This window comes from Meles meles, chromosome 5 (genome assembly GCF_922984935.1).
Source record: "Meles meles chromosome 5, mMelMel3.1 paternal haplotype, whole genome shotgun sequence".
NCBI lineage: Eukaryota > Metazoa > Chordata > Mammalia > Carnivora > Mustelidae > Meles > Meles meles.
In genome coordinates, this window is record NC_060070.1 from 9,876,104 (window position 1) to 9,889,251 (window position 13,148).

The 13,148-nt window shown below is 53.8% G+C and overlaps 1 protein-coding gene across 6 annotated transcripts in view; it reads right to left on the reverse strand.

Annotated features, from left to right (window-relative positions):
- Window positions 1-12,324, reverse strand: part of SYNJ2 (synaptojanin 2) — a 97,865-nt gene extending 85,541 nt beyond the window's left edge. For 3 of the 6 annotated variants that reach the window (XM_046005517.1, XM_046005516.1, XM_046005515.1), the window contains exon 1: window positions 12,090-12,320. In XM_046005517.1, coding sequence (XP_045861473.1) covers window positions 12,090-12,216 — 127 coding nt within the window. In that variant the 5' untranslated portion in view covers window positions 12,217-12,320. Of the gene's footprint in view, window positions 1-12,089 lie in introns of all 6 variants that reach the window. The other 3 variants (XM_046005518.1, XM_046005520.1, XM_046005519.1) reach the window with 3 other exon arrangements.
- Window positions 12,325-13,148: the final 824 nt, after the last annotated feature.

The following is a 13,148-nucleotide window of genomic DNA, read 5'->3' on the forward strand; positions in this document are numbered from 1 at the left end:
TCCCAAGCCCCTATCCCACCCAAATGGGGCTGCCATAAAAGTTGGGGGGAGTCCCAGATATTCTTAGTCAGTCCCCTATGTTTTACATCAAACTCCTATTAGAATTTAATTGGTTTTACTCACAGATAACTTGCATTTATAGATGACTTGGAGAAGAACATCTTTACAATGTCGATGTTCCTATCAAAGAACACAGGATACCTTTCCAATTATTTGGTGCTTTAGTGAAGTTTTATAGCTTTCTTCTTTTAGGCGTTGCATATTTTATTATGTTTATTCTTGGAAACTGTTGTCCCTGGGAGTGGAATCCTTTTTTTTCCCCCATGTGATACTCTAATTTCTAATTGACTCACGATAGTGTATTGGAAAGCCATCAATTTTTATCTACCGAGCTTGAACAGTAGCCGGCTTATTCACTCACTAAGTCTCGCGAACCTCCACATACCTGTCACCCAACTCCAGGCGCTACCAACATTTCCCAGTCTCGTGCCCCCTCTTTCCTGCCCTCCCGTGCGCGTGCGCGTCGGTCCATCCCCCTCGGTCAGTATCGCCTTCTCACTGATACATCCTTCAGGATCTGTCTCCTGAATCTTCTAAGTGCACAGTCGTATCCTCTGCACCCAAAAGACTTAAGGGTCCGCAGGAGGGGAGCACACAGAAGCCGCAAAACTGAGGTCCCTCCTACAAGGCCCGGAGAAAGCTGGTGGCGGACCACAGTCACGAAACTCAGCCTCTCAAGCTCACAACTTCTCTTCCAGGATCACTCCCCCAGTCTGGGATCTGGATCTATTTTCTCTTTTTAAGACAAAATTCTAACAAGCTCTCAGCAACCTAAATTTCCTAACACCAAGACCGAACCAGAAACCTATGGCGGAGAGTGCTGAAGCCAGACACACGGCCGAAACCCTAGGTCTGCAGCCACGGTCGCAGGCAATGGCATGGCAATGGCATTTCCGTACAATTCCTCCCTCCCTGTGTGTGCTCCTGTGCAATGCGCCTGTGTCGCAGGGGTGAGCTGCAAATACCAGCTCCACGGTTGGATTAAAATTTCATCCCCGCCATGCAAGTTAGAAAAAGGCTTTTCCGGTCTGCTTTCTTCAAGGAAGCCTAGAGCCCACAGGGTGCCTTTCTGTTAATTGGGAAAAAACGTCTCCTCTAGACAGGTCAGCTTGGAAAGCAAGGGAGGTGGTGGAGGAAACGGAGCGCAACGTAAGCCCTCTCTTCCCGCCCCCACTTCCTGAGCCACAGGCCCCGCCCCTCCCGAGCCACAGGCCCCACCCCTCCCGAGCCACAGGCCCCTCCCTTCCTGAGCCACAGGCCCCGCCCCTCTGACCCCGGCTCCCACCCTCACCCCTGCTGGTGGTCTGGGTAAAAGAGAAGCAGATACCCCTATGATCGATCTTATCACAAGGGCTTGGCTCAGGCCTGGGCTGCTGGCAAGTTATTTCTAGCCCAAGCTTTCCAATATTCCTTTCTTTATCTACATCATTTAGATAAAAACGAGCCCAGTACTGAAGCAGGCCAGGATGGGAGTGCCACAGCTCTGCTGGGCCAGAGCCCGGGGACTGCCACATTGGACCCCGTTCTGTCACTCCTTCTGCCAGCAGGATCCGGCTTGGCTCCACCCGACCTCAGCTTCGCCTAACCGGGAAGCAGGAGCCGCAGAAAACGGTCTCCTCCGCTTGAAGAGTTTTTCCCCCACATACTGGATTGTCAGCCAGGATAAGGTTTGAGGCGAAGCAAAGTTCACGCAACAGTCAGTAAAGCCGCTGAAAGAAGACCACACACTCCCAGACACACAAACTCCTCCTTGCAGAGCAGACGGTTAAAAAAGTAAAGTTAGGTTTATGACCGAAGGCAGGAGCTTCGAAATGTTAAGGGATGCTAGTAAGAACCAAATAAAGGAGCTACTACTTTGGCACATTTTATGATATTTTAAGAAATACCTTACTTTGTGTCCCTAACTGAAGCTAAATTGTTGTTGCCTTTAGAAAATCTTCTCAGCCTATTGGGAAAGGGGCAGAACCAAGGAGAAAGAATCTTATGCCTTTTAGTTAATTCTTAAGTCTCTAATCAAAAAAATGTATAGCATTCGATTCTTAGCTCAGACTTAGATCTGAACCATCTTCAATTTAACCTTGCCGGATCATTTCTCCTAAGACTCAAATTTCTGGGTGGTTTATTATTTTTACTAGGTGTGTAAGGCAAGGGTGTTGCTTATTTGCTCATGCTTAGTGCTTAGTTGTTGTTTTTTTTAAGACACATGGAGGGGCGCCTGGGTGGCTCAGTGGGTTAAGCTTCTGCCTTGGGCTCAGGTCATGGTCTCAGGGTCCAGGGATGGAACAGCGCATAGGCTCTCTGCTCAGCGGGGAGCCTGCTTCCCCGCCGCCCGCCCCACCTCTGCCTGCCTCTCTGCCTGCTTGTGATCTCACTATCAAAAAAAACCAAAAAAAAAAAAACCAAAAAAAGACACATGGAATTCCAGAGAAGGAAAGGCAATGCTGCTTGTCATTTGTTGGTTTTCAGATGTGGACCCTGAGTCCTGTGAGGTTAGTTCCTTCAGATAAGAACAGATAAGGACTCCCGAAGGAGCCAGGGCTAGAATTCAGGTCTTGTCTCGCCCACCCGTAGGCTGCAGAGGAAACAGGTGAAGCGTGTAGTGGAGGTCTCACTGGAACATTCTAGGGTGAGGAAAGGGAAGTAATTTGCTTTTTGCTTTTTCTGAGTAGAGATTCCCACCATCAATCAGTAACGTAGTCAACACAAGTTGAATACAAAAAGGCAGCTGGCCAGCAGAGATAAGAAATGTACCTCACGCCCTGCTTAAATCTGGCCATTTTCCTAGCTCTTGGTGGGTGTCCAGACCACCCCGGTTCCATGCTGGGTCTGAGCCTCACTGTGACCACCCTGCCCTCTCCCCACCTCACCCCCCATCCCACATCAATTTCAAAACTAGGAGCACTCTGGTGGCCCAAGTTCATTTTCTGAGACCTTATGCTGCTCTAAAGGACAGAGCAGCGGGGCGCCTGGGTGGCTCAGGGGGTTAAAGGACAGAGGAAGGTCACTCTTCATTTCTTTTCTTTCTTTCTTTTTTTTTTTTTAAGATTTTATTTATTTATTTGGGAGAGAGGGAAAGCGATCACAGAGGCAGAGGGAGGAGCAGACTCCCCACAGAGCCGGGAGCCCGATGCAGGGCTCTGGGATCACAACCCGAGCGGAAGGCAGATGCTGAACCGACTGAGCCCCCCAGGAGCCACCCACTTCATTTCTTATCACCTGCTTTGCCCTGAGCGTTGCCTCAGACCTTGTCAAGGAGCAGCAGCTGCAGGAGGCCCGTTGTCGACTAGCGGACGTGTCCGGCACAGCGGCTTGCGGTCAGGCTGGACAGGGGAAGTCGGGGAGGGGGGCTCCAGCAGGCCGGGTCTCACAGAAGGGAGGAGGTGGGCCAGATAGGCACAGGGATGCAGGAACAGAAGGAAGCACCAGCTCCCGTGGTATCACAGAAGGCTCTCCAGGACAGTCCCTGAGCCTCAAAACGCTGCCATGAAATTAAGTTCAGGCCTTCGTCCTCGTACTTTGGAACTGCTCCCAAGAACTGGGTCACCAGGAGCTGCCCTACCCGCCCTCCTTAGCGAATGCGCTCAAAGTGATTCCTCCCGCTAGAGTCCCTTTCTGAACCAGGAAGCGTTACAAGCAAGTGGCAACCGTCCCGCTTCCCACGGTGTGCATGCGGACAGCCGCTTCCCCAGGACCTGGCCAGGCACATCAGCTTTCCTGGACAGGCCCTTTGCTGAGCACCAGGCCCACGACAGATGCCCGGTGCCCACCTTGGGTGCAAAACGCAGCTCTGTCCACCCAGCTGCCAGACCCTGCCGCCCCCCACCCCCAGTCCTCCAGAACGAGCGAACTTAGGACAGGAAGACACCGTCATGCCCTAAGGCATCTCTCTCCGCTCGACTGCGGACATCTTCTTGAGGACATCCTCGGGAAGACACCAGTCTAACATGTCATCGGTTTGACACGCCTCACGTCCAGAAGCATGTCCTCAGGGAGCCTCGTGGCTCGTGGCTGCGCCTATGCCCCGAGCACTTTCTTCAGAGCTTGGAGTCCTAACCAGGCTCTGTTGGAGGTGCTGGGCGGTCCGATCGGAAGGTCACTACCCAGAGCAAGGCCTCAACTCGCTGGAACGCAGGACTGAAGCCCACGTTTCTCTGGAAGATGCCCCCTTCCTGATAACACACGCTGCGCAGACAGTGGACAAATGCTTCCCCAAGCCTGACCGCGCCTGTTGACACAAGCATCGATTAAAAATCTAGTCCCCAAGGGCGCCTGGGTGGCTCAGTGGGTTAAGCCACTGCCTTCGGCTCAGGTCATGATCTCAGGGTCCTGGGATCGAGTCCCGCATCGGGCTCTCTGCTCGGCGGGGAGCCTGCTTCCCTCTCACTCTCTCTGCCTGCCTCTCTGTCTACTTGTATCTCTCTCTGTCAAATAAATAAATAAAATCTTAAAAAAAAAAAAAAATCTAGTCCCCAAGGGGAGGCTCTGCCTACTTCAAGTCCCCAGCACCCTGATCTTCGCTGACTGATGACACACGTGTTTTGAAGCCCAAAATACTCACAGAGACAACAGGACACACCTAGTCTTTTTCATACACATACTGAACTTTTTTTTAAGATTTTATTTATTCATTTGAGAGAGAGAGAGCTTGAGCTTGGGCAGAGGGAGAGGCAGAGGGAGAAGTGGGCTTCCCACTGAGCAGGGAGCCCGATGTGGGGCTCGATCCTAGGACCTTCGGATCCCAACCTGAGCCGAAGGCAGACGCTTAACTGACTGAGCCACCCTGGTGCCCTTGAAATTTCTTTTTTTTAGGGATGTGAGTGCTCATACTGGTCTGTGCCTCACTTTCTCTGGGTGTAAAATGGATAATTAACATCTGCCTCAGAGTGGGGATTAAATAAATTAATACATGTAAACCACGTAGAACAATGCCAGGTACTTGGTAAGTGCTCCATAAACATAAGTCATTTTTTCCCCATAAATGTTCGCTATTATTATCAAGTTGGACCAGGCTTTGTGTGGTCAGCTAAAAATTCAAAGCAGCTTGCAATGAACATCCTCAAAGCAAAATGTTATATGAATATGATATATGAATATGTCCTGAAATAAATTTCTATCCATTTAATACAGGATCAATGCATATCTCTTTTTTTTAAAGATTTATTTATTTAGGGGCGCCTGGGTGGCTCAGTGGGTTAAAGCCTCTGCCTTCGACTCAGGTCATGATCCCAGGGTCCTGGGATCAAGCCCCGCATTGGGCTCTCTGCTCGGCGGGGAGCCTGCTTCCTCCTCTCTCTGCCTGCCTCTCTGTCTACTTGTGATCTCTGTCTGTCAAATAAATAAAATCTTAAAAAAAAAAAAGATTTATTTATTTATTTGAGAAAGCTTGCGCATGCGTGCATGCACCTGTGAGCCAGTGTGGGAGGAGGGGCAGAAGGAGAGCAGACTCCCCGCTGAGCTCACAGCCAGCAGGGCTTGATCTCAGGGCCCAGGAGATCCTGACCTGAGCTAAAACCAAGAGTCTGACACTTAACTGACTGAGCCACCCAGGCACCCCAAGGACATGTGTATTTCTCAAGGTTTGCATTAAATCGTCCCCAAGAATGACTTAGTATACAGAACAGTACCCGAAGCCTCCTTCCAGTGTTCCTTGAACACAGTTAGGAAGTGCCCATAACTGGGCTGTTTTGCCTTGGCCTCGAGGGTGGACCCTTGCCGGCCCACTGAGGCCCCCATCTACCAGCGCCCAGACAAATCTACCAGTATCTGCACAACACCCACCAGTGCGTGGAAAACAAAAGCGATGCCCGTTGCAAATGTGACCTGGAAATGCTGGTGCAGCTCTGGAGGCTTTGCTTGCAAGCCCTCGGCTTGGTCAGGAGCAGACACCCCTGCAAAATGGATCTGATTTTCAGATTGAGGCAGCTGTGACCACACCACCCACGCTGCCCAGAAATGCTTGGGGACCCCCATCTAATTCCCAAGTTTGGGCCTGGGGCAGTTTCCCAGGGCTTTAAGGACACTTCAGGTGTGGGCAGAAAACCCAGCAACAACAGAAAATACTCCTCATCTCAGATGGAAAGGCTGACCCAGTCTAGCAACAGATGCTGAGCAGCCAAAAAATCCCAAAGTGGGACCTGGGTACCCGAGGAACACCCCAGAGGTGAGACCTAGGGCCCTGGTCGCTTGCCACAGTTCTGTTCAACAAAATATGTTCTACCCTCTTAGCTTGAGAAGTTCACCCTGTTGCTAACTGGCAGATCAGTCCAGAATGTGGCCAGTGGTGGCAGCTGCCCTTAGCCTGGACCATTCTCTTTCCACGGACACCACTCTCCTCCCTCCTCCCTCCTCCCTCCTCCCACCTCCGGACTTCACACCACTCTGCCAGGGGCCTCATTCGCACACCTGGGGACACCCCAGCCAGTGTGTCCTGTGTCCAGTTCCATAAGGTGCAGCCCGGCCACACCCCCTTCCCCAGGACCCAGAGGGGACATGGGCACTGCAGTCTGTCACAGACCCTGGGAAGAGACACGAGCAGGATGGAAGCAGTCTGGGCACTGCTTGGGTAGGAAATTCCAGGGTCCTGGGTACCTGCGGTGAGGTCCAGAGAAGGGACTGCAGATGACAGGGGGACATGGCCCCGTAGCCCAACTCCTCATTTCAATGAGAGGCACGGGCAAGGCCCCCTCCAGCCATGATCTAGGGCAGTGCCGCCAAAGAGCTCCGACTGTCTCCCTGTGAGCCCATCAGGGCCATCCCAAGGAGGGGACATCCTGCTCTTCCAGCCAAAGGTTTACTCTTCCCATGCGGTCACTTTGTTTTTAAAAATGTGCCTGGCCAGAGGGAGCACCTGCACGCACATTTGGTGACGCTGGGAATTCTTGATTCGGCTCAGGTCGTGACCTCAGGTCACCATCTCTGGATCTCGGGATCGTGGGATCAGGCTCTGTGCTCAGTGGGGTCTGCTTCTCTCCCTCTGCCTCTGCTGCCCCTGCCCCTCTCCAAAATAAATAAATAAACAAATAAATAATAAATCTTTAAAAAAAAAAAAGTATCTTGGCCAGAATCTCAGAATCAATTCACACCACCATCTCCATTGCTGGCCACATCTCAGTCTGTCAAGTAAACTTTGAACTTAAACACATAGACACAAATGCAATCGGGGGTGGGGGGGGGGGAAGCCAAGTCAAATACATTAAATCTTGCTTGGCATTGAACCAACTAAATTTTAGGAGATTCATTTCTCGTAAAAAATACAGGAACAGGGGTGCCCGGGTGGCTCAGCTGGTTAAGCATCTGCCTTTGGCTCAGGTCATGATCCCAGGGTCCTGGGATCAAGCCCCATATAGGGTTCCTTGCTCAGCTGGGCACCTGCTTCTCCCTCTCCCTCTGTCCCTCCCCCGTCCACCCATGTTCTCTCTCTCTCTCTCAAATAAAAAAATTTTAAAAATCTTTAAAAAATACAGGGACAAGTGCCACAGAATTGAAATATATTGACAGGGGGCGCCTGGGTGGCTCAGTGGGTTAAGCCTCTGCCTTCGGCTCAGGTCATGATCCCAGGGTCCTGGGATCGAGCCCCACATCGGGCTCTCTGCCCAGCAGAGAGCCTGCTTCCTTTCCTCTCTCTCTGTCTGCCTCTCTGCCTACTTGTGAGCTCTCTGTCAAATAAATAAAATCTTTAAAAAAAAAAAAAAGAAATATATTGACAGATACCAATGTTGAGTGACAGGTACAGGGGATTCGTTTTTCCTTCTACTTTCCTACACTGGGAAATGTTCACACTTAAGGGTTACGGGAAAGGTGTCTGAGCCACAGGAGCCTGGCAAGACAGGACATCGCCCTCCTACCGGCGGGGTACGCAAACGACAGGCAGAAGTACACAGTAACCCCACTTGCATTTTCGTGACTCCCTTGCCGAGCTTACCCCCAAGTAGGAAGAAGGACCCGTGCATGAGCCGTGGAGGCCGACATGTGTCGGCTGCCCAGGTGTCCCAAGTCAGCAGCCCGGAGCCCCTGCCTGGCCCCACGTGTCTGTGCAGTCTCCACCCAGAAGAGCGGATAACCTGGCCACTCCCGGATTCTCTCAGGTGCCCTGAAGCAGGTCACACCTGACGGCTGGGACCGGCTGATTCTGGGCTGCAGAGACGGGGAAAGTGAGCAAGGCCACAGCGAGAAGCCTTGCTGGGCTCCGTGGCCATTTCAGCAAATCAAACAAAGCAGGATATTGTGGCCTTTATATAAACATCGGCTGGGAAAGTCCAGGCCCGTGTTTACACAGAAACTTTCCCCCCAGAAGCTCAGCGTAATTTAGGGACACTCACTAATTAAGTTAATTATGTCTCCCAGGCCTCCTTCCCACCCTACGCCCCCATGGCCCCCGCTCCCTGTTCAACAGCAGGCGTGGCTGGGGGGGAAGGCCGGGCTGCCCGGGCTCACGAACACTGGTGCAAACGCAGGCTCGCTGGCGGGCCGCCCGCCCTGGGGGCTGTTTGGAGAAGGCTGGACTTGGAGGATCCGTGCTCGTTCTGAAAATGAGATCCGTGGACAAGAGGCACAGTTCCCTTCCCCTGGTCCGCACGAAGTCTAAGAGAGACGAAGGCAAAGCCGGCAAGTACTTTTCCCCCAGATGCGCAAATAAAAGAACATCTGTGCTCACTGTGGGCTGCCGGCCATGGGAGCTGTTCCCCAGCTATGCTAGGCCATGGCTTTCTTTACACCTGTGCTTGGGAAGCCTCCTGCCTTGGAATCAGGTCACCGAGAAAACGAGAAAACGTAACAAAACCTTTTGTAATTGGTGCCACCGTGTTTGGCTTTTCTGCTTCCGAATCCCTGTTCTCACTGAACTACTCTGAAGATACACTCTCAATCTAATTCCTTCAGAAGCAGGAATTTAGAGGTATTCCCTCAGCAACCTTCCCGCTGGCCGGCTCCATGGCCTGGCGCGGAGACGGTCCCCAGAGTCACCGAGGAACCAACAGAAGGACTGCGCCCAGCCACAGCCCAGCCAAGCATCACCAGCTTCTCCTGAACTCACAGCCCAGCTCAAGCCCCGGAATGTTTCTGAGCACCGCCTGCAAATGCAAAGCCATTGCTTGCAAGCCCCCCGACCAGCCGAGAGAGAGGCCCTTTCAAGTATGGATCCTTATGGTCTAACGTGTCCCTTGAAGAGCTGTCCCGCAGCTGCTCATGCTGGCTCTCCCGTGGCTCCCCTAAAAGCAGCAGCATAAATCAGCCTCAGAGCAGGATGGAGCGGGAGGAACATTCCCGGGCTGGGGGGAGGGGGGAGAACCACCCCACCCACATGGTCATAAACCATCCATGTAAGTGACCCTGGCCTCTCGTTCCTCCAGGGGACACCCATCAGAGGAGACCGCAGCTCAAGGGGAGAGGAAGCTGCCCCCCCACCCCAGCTCGAACCTCATGGAAAGGGTGAGTGGTCAGGATCCCCACGCCAGCTACGCTGGCTTCCACAGATATCCGGCCCCTGGCAAGAGCAGACACTGGAATCTTCTGGGGGAAAAAAATGAAAGTCCGCTATTCCTTGTCAAGGAAAGGCAAACCAAGAAGCCAGCCCTCTGAAGCATAGACGGGGATTTCAAATTCAGAACCATTCTATCCAAATGCGGTGCGGATACTTGAAAAGCCTCAAAAACAACAACTTTCTACGGGGCGCCTGGGTAGCTCAGTGGGTTAAAGCCTCTGCCTTCGGCTCAGGTCATGATCCCAGGATCCTGGGATCGAGTCCCGCATCGGGCTCTCTGCTCAGCAGGGAGCCTGCTTCCTCCTCTCTCTCTCTGCCTGCCTCTCTGCCTACTTGAGATCTCTGTCTGTCAAATAAATAAATAAAATCTTAAAAAAGAAAAAAAACAACAACTTTCTAGTAACAGGAGGCTTGGACAATCCCCGCCCCGCCCCCACCGGGATAGCAGCTCCACCAAGGGCGGGACAGCTGCTTTTTAAAAACAGTTTCACTTCACTGAAGAAAAGCAGACTTGAAGAATTCAGCATCCGAGCCTAAGTTCTACCGAAAAATGAATGCGAAGTTAAGTGACAAGTGTGGGCTGCCCATGAGTTGAAGACCAACCAACGCCTTCCATGCCACCCTCTGACTAGAATCCGGGACTCTGGAATCCCCACAGAAATACACGCATCGCAGCCCGAAAGGAATCTCCAAATGGAAAATATGCATTTTATTCTCTTCATCCATCATTTTAAAGTCTCCTCTTCTGAAAAAATAAGGTCTTTTTCTCCAAGTGGCTTCAAAGGAACTCTTAAATGCGCACGAAACTTGCTTCGCGTCGCCATAATCCAAGTGATGGACATTTTAATCTCTTTGATGAAGGAGTATTTTTGTCCCATGAAATGAATCTCTCGGCTCTGATAAATGTGGTATGAAGTAGACATCTAAAATGGAATGGAAATTTCTGTGGTTTTCTTTCAAGACCTTAGCGAATGACCAAACTTGGATTTTTTCAGGACAGAGCACAAACCGGAGAAATCTGGTAATAATTTAATCAAGGATCGGAGGCACACTGCGGTACTGACAATACGGGAGACATTGTTTCGGTAACCAGGCCACTGAAAACAAGCCCGATAACTACATGCTAATGAAATGATTACAGGGAAACTGCAGTAGAAGAGAGGATTCTTCCAAGATGTACATCCTAATTGCAGAATCCATGCATACCAATGCCGGGCGCAAAAAGACTTGGAAACATTTGTAAAGTGTCATGGGAGTGAGGGCACTGGTCATCCAGAACCTAAAGGACAGTGACCTTCCTCGCTTAAGTTCGTTTAGGAGCCACAAGGTAAGATGATACAGCAGGACACCCCTGGGAAGCCTACTCTCCCGTGGTCAAGTTCAAAGTTCTAATAATCTCACCTGCTTTTGCTCCCTTTGGCCTTCCCCATGAAGTTAGCCACAAGAGAGGGGATAGGGTGACTGGTTGGTGACACCAAAGAAGCCATGCATTGTATGAAACACAACATACTCCGTGGGTTAAGCTTGGTTTCAGCTCAGGTCATGATGCCGGGGTGTGAGAACAAGTCCCACCAGGGGCTGGGAGTCAGCTTGAGATTCTCTCTCTCTCCCTCTGCCCCTCCCCCACCTCAATAAATAAATCTTTGAAAACTGCAGCACAGGTCTCAGGGGGAGGTGTGTCACCTTGGGCCAAGCAAGTCTCACAGTCTCTTCAGGCCCCAGTCTACTGATCTATAACATGGGGATAATGGTAGCTCTTTGGCAGAATTGTGAAAGTTAAATGAGATCATCACTAAAGTCCTTGGCACAAGGCCAGTCTCCACACTTCCTGAAGCGCCGACATGAAATGTACTGGCTTGGTGTCCTCTAACTTCACATACATCCTCACAAAGATAGGGTCACCGGCTAGCACGTTTGCTTACAAGTTCCGCACTTTGCAGAACTGATGCTTCTCGCCCAAATAGCTACGTGAGGCAAACAGAGGTACCATCAGAGGTTTCTCCGGGGTCTATGTTCCCGGGCTTGTGTCCCCCGGTCCCTCCGGAACAGAAGCTAGCCAGCACAAACCAACGGGCAATCAGGCGATCACTGGTTTCATCAACAGGTGCAAAGGAAAACGAGCACCAGGCACAGGTCAGGCGGATCTTAAGTCAATCCCCTGGGATCGCGGTGAACCTCAAACGCGTCCCAGCGGAGCGCGGGGCGTTAAGGGCCACACCGGCTCTCCAAGAACGCAACCACCGGCGGGCGCGGCGAGGGCAGCCCCCCAGGAGGAGCTGGGGGCCGCCGCGCCCTGGGCCCAGCCCGAGGGCCACTCAGGCGTCCCCGGGGTCACCTCATTCAAACAGGCTTCCCGCAGCCCGCGCGCGCCCCCCACGTCCCAGCTGTCTCGGCGCGCCCCCCACCCGGCCGGGGCTGGTCACCTCGGGGACCGGAGGTGCCCCTTTCTCTGGGCGCGGCAGGCGCCCTCGCCTCGGGCGTCGCTCCCCCGGGACGGGAGACCAGGGGAGCGCAGCCCCAGCCCGCGGGTCCGCGGCGGGGTCGTACTCACCGAGCGTGGCCACCGTGCCGGCCTCGAAGAGCAGGCAGTCCCCGCGGCCGCGCGCCTCCAGCAGGACGCTGCACTCCCCCGAGGCGTCCAGCCGCCCGAGCAGCCGCAGCCCTTTGCTCAGCGCCATGGGCGCCGGGGCGCGTCCGGCCCGAGGGCGCGCAGCCCGTCCCCGCTCCCCGCTCCCCGCGCTCCCGCAAGTGCCCGGAGTTTCACTTTGGGCCGGGACTGCCCGCCCCGCGCAAGCTCCTCCCCCGCCTCCTCCCCGGCCTTCCCCGCCCGGCCCTGGGCAGGTGAGGGCGCCCCGCCGCCCGCCCCCGCGTCCCGCTGCCGAAGGCGCCGCGCTCCCCCCAGCGGCCAGGCAGCGGCTGCGGGCGGCCGGGCGGGCCCGAGGCTTGGCTCCGGGGGCCGATCGCGGGCCCCGCGCCGGAGGGGAAGCCCTCCCCGCGGCGGGCGGCAGCCAGAGAGGAAGATTCCACACATTCCTGGGCGCGCAGGAGGCCGCGGGCGCGGGGTGCCCCATGGAGCCTGGAAACGCTGCATGGCGGCGCGGCCTTATATGGGCAGCCCGGGCCGGGCCCGCGGGGCCGCGAGGCGGGAGTCTGCTCCTGCCCTCCCCAGTCCCCGCCCGGGCGGTGCAGGACCCTGGGCCGGTCACTTGAATGCTCTGTGCCTCAGTTGCCCTGCGGGTGTAGCGGGTTTAAGGAGGCACTGAGCATCGAGTTAACTCCCCAAAGAGGCTCAGTGAGCGCCTGGCGAGTGGAAAGTGATCACGAAATGTTGCCTTTTATTAGCTTTCTATACGTGAGGATATTGTGGTCCGCTTCCACACCAGGGGTACCTGGGGGGATCCAAGGCGTGATGCCCCGGAGAGAACGAACGGAGACTATGACTTCTAGGCGGGCCCCTTACCTGGCTTTGACTCTCCGAGCCAGCTTGCCTCACCTGTCAGATGGAGGCAGTGCCTGTCCCACCGGCTTACCTGATGGGTGCTGAGTCGGGGGTCAGGGCAGCTGCCTTCTCCCCTCCAGCTTGCAGTCCCTCCCCCCACTCTGGGGTATC